This window comes from Sturnus vulgaris, chromosome 21 (genome assembly GCF_052056855.1).
Source record: "Sturnus vulgaris isolate bStuVul1 chromosome 21, bStuVul1.hap1, whole genome shotgun sequence".
NCBI lineage: Eukaryota > Metazoa > Chordata > Aves > Passeriformes > Sturnidae > Sturnus > Sturnus vulgaris.
The window spans coordinates 3,035,070-3,051,172 of record NC_142263.1 but is presented as its reverse complement, the minus strand read 5'-3'; the positions used below and the strand labels follow the sequence as shown (position 1 = coordinate 3,051,172).

The 16,103-nt window shown below is 50.6% G+C and overlaps 1 protein-coding gene across 4 annotated transcripts in view; it reads left to right on the top strand.

The window, feature by feature from the left end:
• RPH3AL (rabphilin 3A like (without C2 domains)) overlaps positions 1 to 16,103 on the top strand; it is a 34,157-nt gene that overhangs the window by 4,596 nt on the left and 13,458 nt on the right. For all 4 annotated transcript variants that reach the window (XM_014876498.2, XM_088177019.1, XM_014876499.2 and 1 more), the window contains exons 2-6: positions 2,312 to 2,432; positions 3,584 to 3,727; positions 5,328 to 5,457; positions 8,760 to 8,846; positions 15,744 to 15,924. In XM_014876498.2, coding sequence (XP_014731984.2) covers positions 2,356 to 2,432; positions 3,584 to 3,727; positions 5,328 to 5,457; positions 8,760 to 8,846; positions 15,744 to 15,924 — 619 coding nt within the window. In that variant the 5' untranslated portion in view covers positions 2,312 to 2,355. The remainder of the gene's footprint in view (positions 1 to 2,311; positions 2,433 to 3,583; positions 3,728 to 5,327; positions 5,458 to 8,759; positions 8,847 to 15,743; positions 15,925 to 16,103) is intronic.

Genomic DNA, 16,103 nt, shown 5'->3' with positions numbered 1-16,103 from the left:
AGGCAGAGGACCGTGACATTGCTTGTTTTTGTTCAGTCACGCTGAGCAAAGCTCACTGTGCTGTGAGGCTGGAGAATGCCTTTAAGCCTCTCCCGAGGAAAATGCTCAGCTCGTGTGCTCTGTTCTGAGTCGCCTTCAGCTCTGCTAGAGCAGATAAAGCTCTGCTGAGGAGGGGCAGATGCTTCCAGCACTGCTTTCCACCCTGGCAGCCCAGCAAAGCAAACTCCTCTGTGCCCTGGCTGTGCTGTGGGGCTCATCTCCAGCTCCAGCTTTTATTCCAGAGACATCCCCAGCCACCTCAGGCTGCTTGCCTGGAGCCCTGCACGGACACAGAGTGTGGGCTGTGCTGTTCTTCAGGTGTTCATGAGTGGGTGGGAGGAATTCATGGTGCAGCAGAAGAGAAATTTAATATATGTATTTGTGGGGGGGTGCTACATGTGCATATAATCCTGTAACCACACATCACAGGCTTGGGAAATCTCTGGAAAATCCCAGATCAGCCATTCTGTGTGCAATTGTAGCTTTTCTCTGCTTCCAGCTCAGGCCTGAGGGTGGGAGCCTGTGTATTCTTGTGCTGTTCATGCCTGATTGCTCCCCTGTGTGAGCTCTGTAGGATGTGTGTGGGGAAGGTGTTCTCGGTGTTCTCTCCTTGCTGGAGATTGTGAGGAAGATTAAAAAGAGCAGGAGGTGTTCTGGGACTCAATGGAAATGTAAACCCAGTGTGTGGCACTGAGCAGAGTGAGGAGAGCAGTTGGTGCCAGGGTTTGAGGTTTTCTTCCAGACACGGTCTCTTTCAAAAGCCATCACTTCTAATGCTGTGAAGGTTTAAAAAATCCTGTGTGACACTTCTGTCTGTCCTGCCTGCCCCAGCCCTGTTTCCTGCAGCTTTCCCATCTCCTCCACGCCTCCCTTTGCTGCAGTCAGACCCTGCTGAGCCTTCACCTGTTTTTACACACATTTCCCCTTGCACTGAAAGAAATCTGTGTGGAATCTCTTCCCTCCTGCTGTTGTAAGCACAACATTTTCAGGCTCTTCCCAGAAGCTGGAAGGAGGCGACTGGCTCATTGTTTGTGACTGGTTTGGCTCTGAGGGCTGAGGTGGGGTTTGGCAGGAGGGAGCTGCCAGCCCTGTGCCTCAGGTTGGTGTTTCAGCGCTGGGGGATCGTGTGAGCTCAGCACAGCAGGGAGGAGAGTTTGATGTGGCCAGCAGGCTGAGCACAGAGCTCAGTGTGGCCCAGCAGATAGCAGGGGGCAGGCACAGCACTGCTGGGGACTGGGGATGGAAAAAGTGTTTGCTTGGGAACTGCAGCACGGCTGGCAGGTGATGCACCTCGCCTGCCATTGGATCTGATTTCTGGTTGCCAACCAGCATTAAACACCTTATCTCTGCCCAGCAGGTATGGTTTCAAAGCTGGCAAGTGTCTGTGCTGGGGACGAGCATTAATACCTGGGAATTTATGCATTAGGGCTTGTGAGCCACTCGCTCTGCTGGAGAGCAAATCCAGCTGGTTGAAAGCTCAGTACATCAAGCCTAGTTCAGCATCCACTGAAATCTTCTGGCTGTGCCTTTCCCTTGGTGCTTTCCATTCACCTGAGCTGCTGCTAGGGCTCAGAACTGCTCAGCTGCAGACTCTCTTTGGGGGATGTTTCTCCCGTGGAAGTCGGTTCTTGCTGCCTCTCCTGAATTTTCAGTGGAATTTTCGCTGAACACAAGGAATCAGTGGTGTGACCATGCCAGGGACAGGAGCCACAGCAGCAGATCTGCTGCAAGAGGTGCTGTCTTAAGCATCAGGGAATGCAAACAAGCAATTGTAGGCTGGAGTTATAAATATCAGGCTATTATGGAGGCAGTTTTAATGAAGGAAATGACTTGCCACTATTCATGCTGATTGTTGCGTGGGTTTTTGTTTGTTACCCCGTTAAGAGGTTAAAAAAAAGGCAACTGTAGTTTCTTTGTGTCCTTTAGAGTGGTTTTCTCTGTCAGAACTGCAGCACTGGGGCTCTGGAGGTGGGGGGATCAGAGATAATTCTTACAACGCTTTTCTCTAGTTTGAAATGAAAAATCAGGACTGACAAAGAGTGTCTGGCTTTTTTTTTTTTTTTTTTTTTTTAACAGTGTACCATAAAATCTAAACTTCCAGCCTTGCCTTCAAGGTATCTGAAGGTATTTATTAGCTTATATTTTATGAGGGTGATGGTATTTTTTTATCACTGTCTGTGGGTGAGAGTCTGGCTGCTCCCACCGTGGGTGATGCTGGCACATCACCTCTGTTTGCTCTGCCCTAAGAGTGGCTGCTGTTTGCTTCTTCCAGGTGTGACTCCTGCCACTCCACCCCACCCCTCCCAGCCTGGGACCATGGCTGACATGATTTTTGGCAGCGGGACAGGCCCCTGGGTTTGCCCCAACGACCGGCAGCTGGCCCTGCGAGCCAAGTGAGTCCTCCCCACCCTCCTCCTCCTCCTCCTCCTCCCCTTCCACCCTCAGCTCTGCCCTCACAGCTTTCCTGGTGTCTCTGTGGGCTCTCAGCCTCATCCTGCACCCCCAGGAATCCATCCCACAGCTCTCCCCTGGGTGAAAGGAAGGCTTGGAGGCAGCCCCAGATCTCTGCAGCACCCGAACTGTAATTGATAGCATCCCCCAGCTGCCAGCACCCTTTCGTTTTAGGAACTTGCCATTAGCTCTCGTTTTTCCCCTGAAGTTAAAATTACTGCATAACCTAAATACTAAAAGGATGGGGATGAGTCAAGCACTAGAAGTGCATTTTTCTTGGATGCTTTCATTCCCTGGCAGCTGGGACCATCCCACCTCTGCTCTTGCCTGAACCCCTGGGCTCAGCTGCTGCTGCAGAGTGTTAGAAAAGAGGGGAGCACCCCATGTTTTGAGGGGGGCTGCCTGGCTGGGAGCAGAGCACTCCCCCAGCCTGCAGAAAGCCTCAGCAAGACAGGGAGTGCATTCTCCTTGCAGCCGTAAGTTTATCCAGTGACCTCCAAACCCCTCCTGAATGGTAATTAATTAATTGAGCTGTGAAAGCTCCTGCCTGTCGCCAAGTGAGCCAAGGAGAAACATCAGCTGTGAGCACAGAGGGTTTGCTCAAGTCCTCCTGTGAACCTGGGCTAGACCAAGGGAGGATGTGGCCAAATTTCTATTTCTAGGCGTGCCCAGCAATTTGTGTTCGAACTGAGGGCATCAGGGATGTGGGATCTTGGAGGGAGGAGGGTGCAGGGGATGCCTGTGCTTGGGAATTTCCTCTTGGCATTTGTGGTGCCTGGCACCTGTGAGGGTATCCCAGGGGTGCTGCTTCTCTTTATGGACAAACAGGAATGGGGGCTTGGAGTGGTAAAATGCAAACGGGAGCAGGAAGGGAGGTGAGAGAGCAGGGAGAGACAGCACAGCTCTGGTGCTGCTGGCAGGAAATGTGGTCAGCGAGAGGAGGCTCCTGCTTTGGGCTTTATTCATGGGGCAGAGCTCCCTGAAGGGAGGCTGACGTGGGTCTGTGTGCCTGGGCAGCTTCAGCCCTGGGGCAGGGCAGGGGTTTTGTGCTCTCCTTTCCCAGCTGAGTCCTGCCCTCCACGCCCTCGCACAGGCTCCAGACAGGCTGGTCAGTGCACACATTCCAGACTGAGAAGCAGAGGAAGATGCAGGCTCTGAGCCCCAAGGAGCTTGAGATCATCCTGGGAGTCATCCACAAGGCAGAGCAGTTGGACCTGGTGGAGCAGCAGCGCATCGGGTACGGTCACATTCCCTGGTCACATTCCCTGGTCACATTCCCTGGTCACATTCTCTGGTCACATTCCCTGGTCACATTCCCATTCCCTGTCCCCTCCCCTGCCAAGGAGAGGGCAGCACACACAGCAGTGGCTCAGCTCCCAGCTGCCTGAGCTCAGCCTCCATCACTCACAGCACCCTTAGGTCAGTCATTTTCCCCTCCCATGCTGCTTGTTTGGAGGTCACTGGGGAGGATGTTGTGTTTTCCTTCTCTCTGAAGTCTTTTCGTGCTTACTTTGAGCCTTGGGGGTTGCTGAGGCTGCAGCCCTGACACAGTCCCTGGGAAATGAGGCAGGGGCTCTGGGAGAGGCTGGGCTGTGCCCAGGGCTGGTGCATGGATGGCTCAGGATCACTGGATCACTGCAGGCAGTGCAGTCAGGTTTTCCTTTGTCCACACCAGGCCCCTGGGATTTTGCCTGGAGCAGAGAATGAGTTTATGTTCTAGTTGGCTGAGCCCTCTGGATAGGGTTTGCTAGCTTGAATTATTTAATTTACAGGCATCCTTTTGCTGCTGCAGGTTCCCATTTGCTCTGAGTGCTGCTGGAGGTCTGGCCTGAGCTGTGTCTGTGATCATCCTGCACCGAGTGCCTTTAAAACCAGGGAGCTGGGCAGCCCTGCAGCATTTCCCAGCAGTTTTTGTGTTCATGAATCCCAGGGACTCCCAGCCCGTGTCCAGCATTTCCCAGCTCCCTGCTTCTCTGCTTCCCTGTGCAGAGCTTGTTAGCCAGGGCTAACGAGAGGTGACAGTGATGTTTTTGTGATAAATGGGAGCCCCCAGCAGCAGGCAGTGCCCCTGAGGGATGACTCTTCTGTGTGGCTGCTGCTGCTGGAGATGCAGCAAGTGCTGCCCTTGCAGCTCCTGTGGTGAAGCAGTCTCTGAAATGCCTTTTGTTAACTCCCAGGAGCTGTTTTGTGCCAGAGTCCAAGTCGAGGGTCATAAATCCACTAATGGTGGCTCGCTCTGGCTGTGCAGCCTGACCTCCCCATCACGGGCACAGCCCCTTTCAAACAGCCCTTGCCTTGGTGTTGGAATGAGCCCTGCTGGGTGGGACATTAGCACTAATGAGAGTGGGGTTCATGGCCAGCAGGATGGCTCCCTCCTGGTGCTGGTGCTGATAAATGGCCTGGCTGCTGCAGATGGAGGCCTGAAGGTTGCCAAGCAGTGATCTCATGGCAGAGCATCCTTGCTCTGCATGCTCTCCACACCCTGCATCCTAATTGCTTATCCTGCCTTCCTCCCCTCTCCCAGCCCTGCTGTTGCAGATTTTGTGTGTGCATATTCTTCCAGAAGGGCTGTGGGATGGAGCAGGGAGCAGTTCTGCCATTCCTGTGCCATAGCCAGGCTCATTTTGGTCTGATGGCTCCAGTCTGACCTTCCTGCTCCTAACGGGCCGTGGCCAAGTCAATGCCTGCAGTGCTGCTTTCAGGGAGATGGGGAAATGCAGAAAGCTTGGCAGGTTTAGCTCCTTTGCCTTTTCCCGGTGATTTTTGGCTTGTCCTGGTGTGAGCACTGAAAGCTTTTCCTGCAGTGCTGTGACCTCTGCTCTGCCTCTTGCCCGCAGGCGCCTGGTGGAGAGGCTGGAGAACATGAGGAGGAATGCCATGGGGAATGGGCTCTCGCAGTGCCTGCTCTGTGGGGAGACCCTGGGGCTGCTGGGCAGCTCCTCTGTCTTCTGCCAGGACTGCAAAAAGGTGGGTTTGGTCACACGTGCCTGTCCCTGGCAGCAGAACTCTCTAGGAAACACCACCAGGGTTAACTTGTTTTATTCTCATTGGTGCTGTCAGAGTTTCCTGTTGCAGCCTGGTGATAATAAAAGATTCCTCAGGCTGCTAAAGAAGTGCCTGAGCTGCTCTCAGTGCTGGGATGGGCTGTGCCAGCCCCCTCTGCATCTCCCAGCTGGGTTTTGCAGGGTGAGACGAGAGGCAGGAATGTGCAGCCACCAGAGACAACTCAGAGTCTGTGAGCTCTGCTGGCACTCACTGCAAGTGCAAATCTCACACCCTGAGACCTTCCAAGAGCACTCAAATCCATCCTCAAGCTCCAAAGCAGTGGAACATTTCCAGCCCTGAGCCTCAGGGGCCGCCTGTGTTGCTGACAGGGAGAGCCCTGCCCTGCAGCACCCCAGGGATGATTCCTGCTGCTCTTGGCTCCACAGCCCAGGGGTTAATCTGTACTGCTGTGGAGAGGATGATCTCCAAGGCAACCACCTCATCCTGCCTCTGCTGGCAGCCTGCTTTTCCTGCACTTGAAGCCCATCTTCCCCTGGGGACTCAATTTTGGGAGTTCCTTCATCTCAGCACGTCACCCGTGGCGAGGTGCAGGCACCCGCCGGGTGCGGGAGTGTTTCTGGCTGAGTAAAACCTGCTGCTTTACCATGGAGAGGTGGCTGGACCATGGGGGACAGCATTCAGTGGCACTGCTGGCTGTGTGGGACACGGTTTTCACGCAGGGCAGGCTGCTGTGAGCTCTGCTGCACAGCAGGTTCCCCCACTGGAGCCCCGTCCCCAAAATTCGCTCCAGTGATGCAGGGATTGTGCAAAGATTCCTTCTAAGGCAGCGCCTGGGAAAGGAAACACAAATCTTGGAACCCCTGGGTGCTGAACCATGGGGAAAGCAGCTTTTAGGGACGGGGTGTGGCAGGAAGCAGCGGTGGGGAGTGAAAGGTCGGGTTTGAGTGAGAGCAGCGAGGTCTGTGCACTGTGGAGAATGAAGGGTTGGGTGGCAGGCAGGAGATTCTTGGCTGTTTCCTGTGTTTCAGGCATGTGGAAAAACAGGATGTGCTCTATTGCTGCCTCCTTCCCGTGGTAGTTCTGCTCTCACCTTGTCAGGAGCCAGCTAAGCCACGTTGCCACGGGGCTTTTTAACCAATTTCCTGTGAACCCTGTACAGTGTTGAGGAGGCAGGGACTGCTTCAGACACTTCCCAGCCCTGTCCATTTCCAGGAGTGACCCTCAGCTGGTGGCACAGTGCGAGCCTGAGGCTCTGGGAGGGTTGTGACCAGAAAACCCCAGAGAAAAGCTGGGTTTTTTCCTTTTTTTTTTTTTTTCCTTTTTTTTTTTTTTTTTTAATGTTTATTCCCTTTTTGTCTGGAGTCTGTTGAGCAGTTCAGCAGCATTCACATCCAGGTTGATTTAAGTGAGATCCTACTTTTCCAGGGCGCATTTTGCAGCTGCTCTCAGACTGGCTGCACTTTTCAGCTCTGTGCTAGCCCAAGGCAATTCTGCCTGGGTGCCCTGGGCTTCTCCCCTTGTGCTTTTTAATGTTGTGAACTCAGGGAACAGCCAAGCCTTCAGCAGAGCACAGAGTGAACTGCTTGTTCCCTCTTGTCCAGAAATATCCATCACTCATGGAGCGCTGTGTGCAATAAGCAATTTGTCAGGGAATTACAGGTTTTTAAAGTTCATCTTTTCCTGGCAGACACCGTGTCACTGCAGCCCGTTTAATTCAATAACAGGAATTGTAATGATGCACCTGAAACGCAGCAAAGAATTTACCTTCAGCAAGTCCCTCCTGCCGAACGGAGGTTCTTGCACTTCTGATGGATCTTCCAAGTGCCACTTCTTGCTTTGTAAGGGATGCTTTTAGCGTTAGTTTTTATTAGCTGGGAAATAAAGGCATCGTGGCAAGACAAAGGTGCGTGCAAAGCCAGATGTGCTGACAACAGCAGGAGTGAGATAAAGCCCGAGGTGCCATTTACCGTGCAGGGGGGGATTGATGTCGTGTAAAAGGTGAAGGATGAGTGGGAGAATAAAGTGCTTTGTCTTGTGTTTAATGAGAAACGGGGCTGCATTTAATGCCCTTGATTTTTATGTCTTCTTCCGAGGGGTTGTGAATAGTTCTTCAATCTCCCAGCTGCTCTGCAGAGAAAGGGAGGAGGAAAACACCGTTTTGATCTTGGGATTTTTGGGAATTCGCGGCTGGGAGTAAAATGGGTTGGGAATTTCCACTAGAGGGAGCGTTTGAATGTGCTATCCGTGTGGGGATTGGGACCTTGGAGGGTGTTTCAGGCTGAGCTGCTGCCTCGGGTTTTGGGCTGGGGAAGGGTTCGGGGTCGTTTAGGTGGTGTCTGTAATGGAATCTGAGAATTGGGAACATCGTGCTGGGGGCTGATGCACCGGACTCAAGAGGTTGTTCATTATTTCTCTGAGAGGATGAGGATGAGGGAATAGTGGGATGGAGAAGATGAGACCTTCATCCCTGGACACAGAGCAGCCTGGTGTGGGGGATGTGTAAATCTGGGCACGTCCAATCCTCGTGGATATCTCTTCTGCTCTCCTCTCGTGGGTGGCTTTTCCTCCTCAAAGGATTCATCCAATTTGTCATTCCAGCTGCACACCAGGGCTGATAGGCATCAGCTTCATTGTGTAATGTTGGGGGATTCAGGTTGTGAAGGGCTTGGAATGGCAGCACTGACTTGGAAGTTCCCTCTGCAGCAAAAAAGGGCTGTGCAGAACCATCAGAAATTCAAGAAATGTGTGCAGCCATGGCCATGCCCAATGGCTAAAGAGCCACAGAGCAAGGAGAGTGTGCTGAGATGGAGGGGAAATGTGGGATTGAGCACAGAGGAGCAAGGAGAACATTTCCAATCTTCCCTTGTGCCTGGTTACAGCTGCTTTCCACACCACAGAGGTTGGGGGTTAGGATTTAGAGGAATAAAATATTTAATAAATAAATGAATTTTTGAAAATTATATTTTCTCTCTGGAAATACACCCGTGGGTGATGGGGGTTTGGTTTGTCCAGTTCTCTCCTCAGCCTGGAGTCAAGGATTGTGCTCTGGATTTGCCTTTGTCTCGTGTCCTTATAGACCTAAAAAACCTTCCTGCAGCCAGTGCTTCTGCAGGAAAAACAGGGAAATTGTGCCATGTTTAGATTTTAAGGAAAACAAACCAGAGCTGTTGTTTCTCATCCTTCTCTCCCCCAAGGGCTGTGAGGAGCTGCTAACATCACCTCTTTTTTTTTTTTTCTTTTTTTTCTCTCTCTCTTTGTTCCAGAAAGTTTGCACCAAGTGTGGGATAGAAACTGTTGGAGCCCAGAAACGTCCCCTGTGGTTGTGCAAGATCTGCAGTGAGCAGAGAGAGGTAAAACTCAGCTGGGGGCAGATGGGGCTCAGCAGCATCCACCTGCCCACCCCAAATCTGTGCACATCCCTGGGCTCTTCCCTGTGCCTCGGGAGGCACAAAATGGGATTTGGGAGGTTTGGCTGGAGGCCAAAAATACACAGTGGTGACAACTTTGTTTTGTGAAGGGGAAAAAACCACATCTGGAGCCTGGGTTTGTGGGATTTTTTTCTAGCTCTGGCCATAAAGGGATTGTTCCTTTACACCCTTTCTCTCCTCACTCTGTGGTAAATAAACTTGGCTAACTGTTGGGGTTTTTTTTTTAAATACATCTTGAGAGATATAGAGCATAACTGCAATATTTGTCCCGCTAAAAATAACGAGGATTGCAGCCTTTAAATCTGTTTTCCTCCCTGCCTGCAAAATCCCATAACTTGCCAGTGTGTGAGACTCCTAATGCAGGTCTCTAAATTTTTATATCCTTCATCCTTGGCTTTACACTGAAAAAAAAAAAAAAAAAAAAAAGAAAGTAATGGGCTGCCTCAATTCTTGTGTGCCAGCCAGCATCCACCAACATCAGGGCTCTCTGTCCTGTGCTGAAGTGAAGTCTGAATTTGTTCTGCGATTGCAGATGGATTTTCACTTGTTCCCATCAATTTATTTCGAGCTTTTGCTTGTGGTCCCTGAGCATCAATCCAGTGCAGCAATTTCTGACCAGTGCAGCCAACTGTGTAACCTGGGTGCTCTGCTAAATCAATTCTTGAAGTGAAGTGAGAGTGTTTGTGCAGGTGTTGGAGGTGCTGAATTTTAATTTTTTTTTTTTTAATTTTTTTTTTAGCTGTGGAAACTTTGCATTGCTTAGGTTTTACATTGGAGGGATTTTTTTTGTGTGGGAGCACCCACAAATTCCACGTTCAGGTAAAATGAGGGATACATGGATGCTGCTGGTCTTTACATGATCAGCAGCAGTGTGGGTAGGGCAGGAATAGAGCACTCCAGCTCCCTGGATTTTGATAACAATTTGATACACTGAATCATCTCGATGTTTTGAATTCCAGATAGAGATCCCAAAATAGAGAGTGAGGCAGGTGCAGGTATTCTCTGTGCTCTGCAGGGAAACACAGACACTAAAATTTGCTTTATTTCTTTTATTCTGTTGATTTTTTAAAAATCTCTCTGTACCGCTGTGGTTTTTTTTCCTTTTTCTTAAAAACTACTGAGTAACCTGGTCAGTGGTCAGAGAATATGAATGTGTCCAGCATGTGTTATATGTGGCCAGAGTGTGAGGGTATGATAACCTTCAACACTCACTCTGAGTGCTGAGATACAGCCAAAGTGCATCCCTGATGAAAATGGATGGACTTTTCCTTCTTAGACTAAATTATAGCCTCAGCTTGCTTCTCAACCCTTAGCTTCTGCTTTATTTTTCAATTCCCTTTAAGGTGGGTTCAGCTCTGTCTCCTTTCTTGTTTGTGCTGCTGCTGGTGAACAGGAGAAGGTTGGGAGGGTCACAGTGTGGGCACAAAGACATCAAATCACACATCCCCTTGTCTCCCCACATGCCCTGCCTTTATTTTGAAGGGATTTGGGAACTGAGAATTAGCAGAAGCCTTGGGGCATGGAAGTTGAGGCAAATCAGAATAAATGTGGCCTGCCAGGATCTCAGGATGGTGAGGTTGGACATTCCCATGCACCAGCTAATTATCCTGCTTCCATCCCTTCATTTCCCACCTTATTATTTATCCCTGCAGGCTGGATTTAAGCCAGCATAAATTTAGTGACACAGGGTACCCATCTCCCCCTTTTTTCTGTGTGGACAGCGTGGGTTGTGATTAAACAATCCCCAAACAAACCCCAAAGCAGTGAGCTGTGCCTTACATCACTCCTCCAGGTGGAGCAGAGTGCTTGGTGCCCACAGATCCCTCTGGGAATCCCAGCCTCAGCCACTCTGCTGCTTTTCTGTTTCCTTGAAATCCTCCTCTGGGAAGGCTGTGCTGCACAGTGATGGGGAACGAGCTGCTCTGGCACTTATTTCTGGAGAGTGGAGGCGATGGGAGGCTCTGCCTGCTGCTTGCTGGGATTCTGATTGCATCCCAGACATCCTGAACAGGATGGGGCAGGGTGAGGGGCTGTTCTGGCAGAGCCTGGGTGCTCCTGCTGGCAAAGGGAACATCCCCCAGGCAGCCCCACACCAGCAGTGCAGCCCGGAATAAATCACCTGCAGCATTCCAGAGGCACTTTGTCCCAACCCATTCCAGAGGGAGCTGTGGAAAAGCCTCCTTTGTTCTTCCAGGATTCTGTGGGTGTTTTCCTCTGCAAAGTCTTGGGATGGCAGTGGAATTGAGGATGATGTTGGATTGTGGTTTAGTGTTCCTGCAGGCGAATTCAGCCACGCTCACATCCACTTCTGAGGGCAAGAATCTCCCTCCCTCCTTCCCTCCTCCTTGTGCCTTTCTTGGCTCTGATCTTGCCTCACTTTTCTGCAGACAGAGTGTGAAGGGCTGATCCCCCCTGGGTGAGGATCCCATGGGCCCAGGGATGCTGATCCCAGCACTGAAACTCCCCTGGGAATGAGATTCTAGGGCAGGAAAGGAGCAGCTCCTGCAGTGCCAAGAGCTGCTTGCAGCAGCTGCCAGAGCAGCAGGACTGGCAGCAGTGCTGGGAGGGGCAAATTCACAGCTGGAAGGGTAAATTCACAGCTGGAAGGGTAAATTCACAGCTGGAAGGATTCCCTGCTGCCAGGCCTCGGGCAGAGCTCGGTAGCAGCTCCAGCAGCACTGCCCATGCTGAATTTGCTGTGCCTGGCCAAAATCTGCCTGTCACCTCCTGGCCTGAAGGGGAAAAGGGACCTGCTGGGTTTGGTCAAATCCCTGCACAGCCTTATTTTGACTGATGGTGCCAGATTCTGCAGAGCACCTTCCTGAATTACCCCTTTATATATGTATTTTTTTATATATATATCTCCATAATTAGCGATGCTATCATTGTAATTAAAATCCTCTTGGAAGCATTCGTGCACATTTACATTTGAATTGACACATCCAGAATTGTAGGGATAATGAAAGCAGTTTCGGTGGGGTGGGGAGAGAGAGAGCTTTTTTATTTTTTTTTTAAACTCCCTCGAATATGAAAGAGAGTGTCAGCTACCAGGGACCTGTTAAAAGTTTTCATTTGCCCCCTCTGCTTCACTTTCCTTTTCATTCTTTCTCCTTCACTACACAGCATTTTCAAGGCTGGCTGCTTTTCTGTTTATCACAACCACGCAAAGATTTTTTTTTTTTGCGCTGTAGGAACGGAGTCTTCTCCTCCCCTCTTGCCCCCGGGGGCTTCCCTTTCCACATATCCACTCCTACCACTTGGAACCCTGTAAAGCAGCATCTCTTGGGGTTATTCCTGCCTGGCACGATGATTTCCTGGCAAAACACCCCAGGGATGGAGAGGGGTGTTAATTTTGGGTGACTCTGGATAGAACGGGAGCGATGTGCACCTGTTTGCAATTGAAAGAACTCATCAATAGCCTCTGCCATATTATTTTGGGGGTGGCAGCGAGTAGTTAGACTCAAAATAGTGTCCTCTAGAATAGAGCCACGGGTGGAGGAGGGAAAAAAAAAAAAAAAAAAAAAAAAGAGGCCTGATTGAAAGGGGGATGATAAATGGTTGAAGGCTGGCAGCTTGAGAAACGTCGGGGTCAGGGGGGCGATGGATTTTTGCTATTCCGGAAACAAAGCTGGGAATGGTAATTTCACTGCCTTTTAATTTCCTTCATCCTCAAGTGCTGAATGTGGGAGTCGACAACAGATTGCTGTAAATAATGTAATTGGAAATCTCTGTGTTATGGAAAAGCAGATGAATGCAAATAACGAGGCTGAGGAGCGCTCGCTCCTTCCCCGCTGCCAGCGGTGCCTGCAGCGTGCCAGGGCCGAGCTGGAGAGCTGGGACAAAGGGAATGTGGCACTGTGCCAATGGCAGGGCATGCCAGCAAGGCCCTCCCAGGGCGGCTGCATCTGCAGGTGCCTTTTTCATGGCTGTAGCCCACCTTTTGTAGCTGCTTCCCCCCACCTTTCGGTATGGCTGGTGTCAGCATGGGAAGATCAAAGTGGTGGTTTTCCTCTCACCAAGCCCAGATCGCTGGGAAGGAAAAGGATGCAGGGTGGGAACAGCTCCTGCATGGCACGAGCAGGAGGTGGCAGAGCAAAACGTGGCTTTTGCATCATTTTCTAAGCATCTCTTAGGGGGTTTAGGGGATGTGGTTTGGTGAGGAGGGCTCTGGGGAGGCTGGTTTGTTATTTTGCTGTGATTCCCTCAGCTGTGATCCACCTCTTTATCAGCAAGTCCTAATGTTTTCCCCGTTCAGGAGCTTGTTTTAGCACTTGTATGCTCAGGGAAGTTGGAGCAGCAACAAGAGTGTCACCAGGGTCCAGTGATTCTCTGTTAGGTCCCATTTCCAGGCTGCACTTGAAAATGCTCGATAAAATCCCCATCTGCTTCTGCATGTGTCACTCCATAGCTGCAATGATGGCTTGCTGCAACTTTAATGGGAGTATTATCAGGGTTATAAAAGGCATTTATCTGTCATGGCCATGGCTGTCCCTCTCCCTGGTGACATTCCAGCTCCACCCAAACTCAGACTGCTACGGGGAACAAATTTCACCTTAATGTGAACTGGTGGGAGCAACATCTTCCCTTCCCTGGCAAGAGTAAACTCCTGCTAATAAACAGGAATTTTATTCTCAAGGCTTTGTTACAGATGTATTAATTTGAAATCAAGCAAGAACTTTGCTGTCAGGCCACTGTGGCCATCAATCAAATGCCATCAATAGCAGCCAGCAGCATCGACCTGGTGCCAAACTGCCCCAATGCAGAGCAGGATGTGACCTGTGGGCCTTTGGGATGGGCTGTGCTGCAAACCTGGAGGGACAGAGGGGCTGCATCCATCCCAGGGACAGCATCTTGCTGCTGCTGTTTTAGAGCTGATTTCAAAACAATTTCGCTGCTGCCATAATAGGACCAAACTCTATTAGAAGCACCAATTTAAAGGGAATATATATATGCAGAGAATCAATTTTATAGTAGTATTACCACATCAGAGCTGGGTGGGTTATGTCATTAACTCTTTCTGTAACGACTTGCTTTGGGGCAGTGAGAAACCTGGGGGTGACCAGCCTGTGTTCCAGCCATCCGTGCTGTGTCTGATTGGTTTTATGGTGTGTCTAAATTGGAGCTCGCCTGAAGATAATAGGTCTCTCCAGTGCTTCAAATTAAATTACAGATGTTGCAAGGTCTGTTCAGAGATTGACTGTACCAGAGGGCTGTTTCCTCCCCAGCAGTTTATCCAGGGAAGGTGTGTGTGCACCACATTCCCAGTGTGTATCAGGGATGGATGATTCCCAACCCTGTCCCTGTTCTCCTGCTGTGGGTGCAGCTGCTCCCCAAAACCTTCCTCAGGGAGACCTGAGCCTGCAGCTCCTGCCTGGGCCAGGTGTAATACCTGAGCTCTATGTAGAGATGTCTATCCCACAATTCAAAAACCTGCTGCATTTCCCTATTGCCAGAAACCAGAGCTGCTCCTGCAGGGTCCCTGTGCTGCTCCATGTGCTGTTTGACACACTCCACCAACTGCTGTGCAGTGCCTACGTGCCAGCAGGAGGGACAGAAGGAGCTGTGTCAGCCTGTGCTGGGTCACTTTGGCTGTTGGCACAGTGGAGAAGGAGCTGGTGAGGTGTCAAACCCCCAAATTGCAGTCTTGGGAAATTGGCTTCCCAGCTTTTTGCCTGGATGGCAGACTCGCCCTCTTGCTGGCTGGTTAGGCAGCAGGAAAATGTTGGTGTAGCTGTGGGATGCTCTCAGCTCCTGGTTTGCAGATCCTGCAGAGATTCATGAGCCTCCCCCTTGCACGTGTGCTGGGTCACAGCAATGCTCTGCTTCCTTTTTCTAAAAAAAACCACATTTCCAGATCCCCTTCTGAATTCAGGTCACCTGCACTTGGCTTTCAAGACCCCCAGACACAGAGGTTTGAGCTCTGTTGGTGGCTCTGGACTGGGAACCAGGCAGCCATCAGTGTCATGGTGCTGCTGGTGTTCTGATTTTATGGAACAGCTCCTGTGAATGTCAGGTGTTGTCACTGCCCTCTGCTTTGATTAAGCTCTAAAGGCAAATTGCAATTGTACTGCTGCAATTAGGGATATGGACTTTTGCACCCACTGCCATCATGATGAAACTGTGTGCAAAATGCTTTGGGAACTTGGAGTGGAAACACTGATGATCTCCTTCACTCTGAGCAGAAGTGCAAGAAATAAAAAATGATATTTTTACTATGCTAACTTATTTTTGCCCTGGCTGTGTCATTAGCTCATTATCAGGCTGCTGGAAGGCACACAAGAATTAGGTTTGTAAGAGGCCATTTCTCCTTGTCTGAGCTGCCACCCTTCTCCCTTCCCCTGGCTTACAGCAGGCTTTATATTAAATATACTTAATAGAGTGCCTTCATCATGAGCTGCATTAAAGCTAAATTGGAGAGGAGAGGCTGTTCTTAGAGCAGATATTACAGTTTAGTGCTCGAGGTCCATTTCCTGCTGCAGGTTCAGGTTTTTTGAGTGTTGTTCTTGTTCTGGGGTTTTCAAGCTCGTTACATGATCTTGGCCTGAATTTCTCTGTGACATGAACACTGAGGCTTTGTGCTGTAGGTACAGCACTTGTGCCATCACCTTCTGCTCCTCCTTCCATCTGTACCTGCTGCTTCTCCACAGCTGGGAGTTTTTAGTGGTGGAAGGAGGACGGAGATGAATCTGGGCTGACAAGGACTGGGGAGGAATTCGAGATCAGACAGAGCCAGGCTTGGTGAGGAGCTCATTTTGAGGTGGCTGTGCTCTCTTGCTGTAAAAACCCAGCTGAAAGGTGTCCTGTCCGTGTCTCTGGCAGGTCTGGAAGAGGTCTGGGGCGTGGTTCTACAAAGGGCTGCCCAAGTACATCACTCCTCTGAAGAGCAGCAGCAGCAGCAGCAGCAGCAAACCCCTGGAGCTGCAGCCCCAGCCCTGGCAGGGCGAGGTGGAGCCACAGAGTGTGAGCAGCAGCCACTCCTTCACCTGGGCCAGGGGAAAAGGTGAGGTTGGTCAGGTGGGAAAAGGACCTGGCTTGTCCCATTGCTGGCAGGATCCCAGCAGTCAGAAGTTCTCTGTTGGAGGTGTTATCCTCGGGTGTTGGAGTTCCATGGTGTGGTTTTTTGAGGATTTACTGATGTTTAAGTGCATGTTGGTTGGCTCACATTAGTCCCAGTCCTCC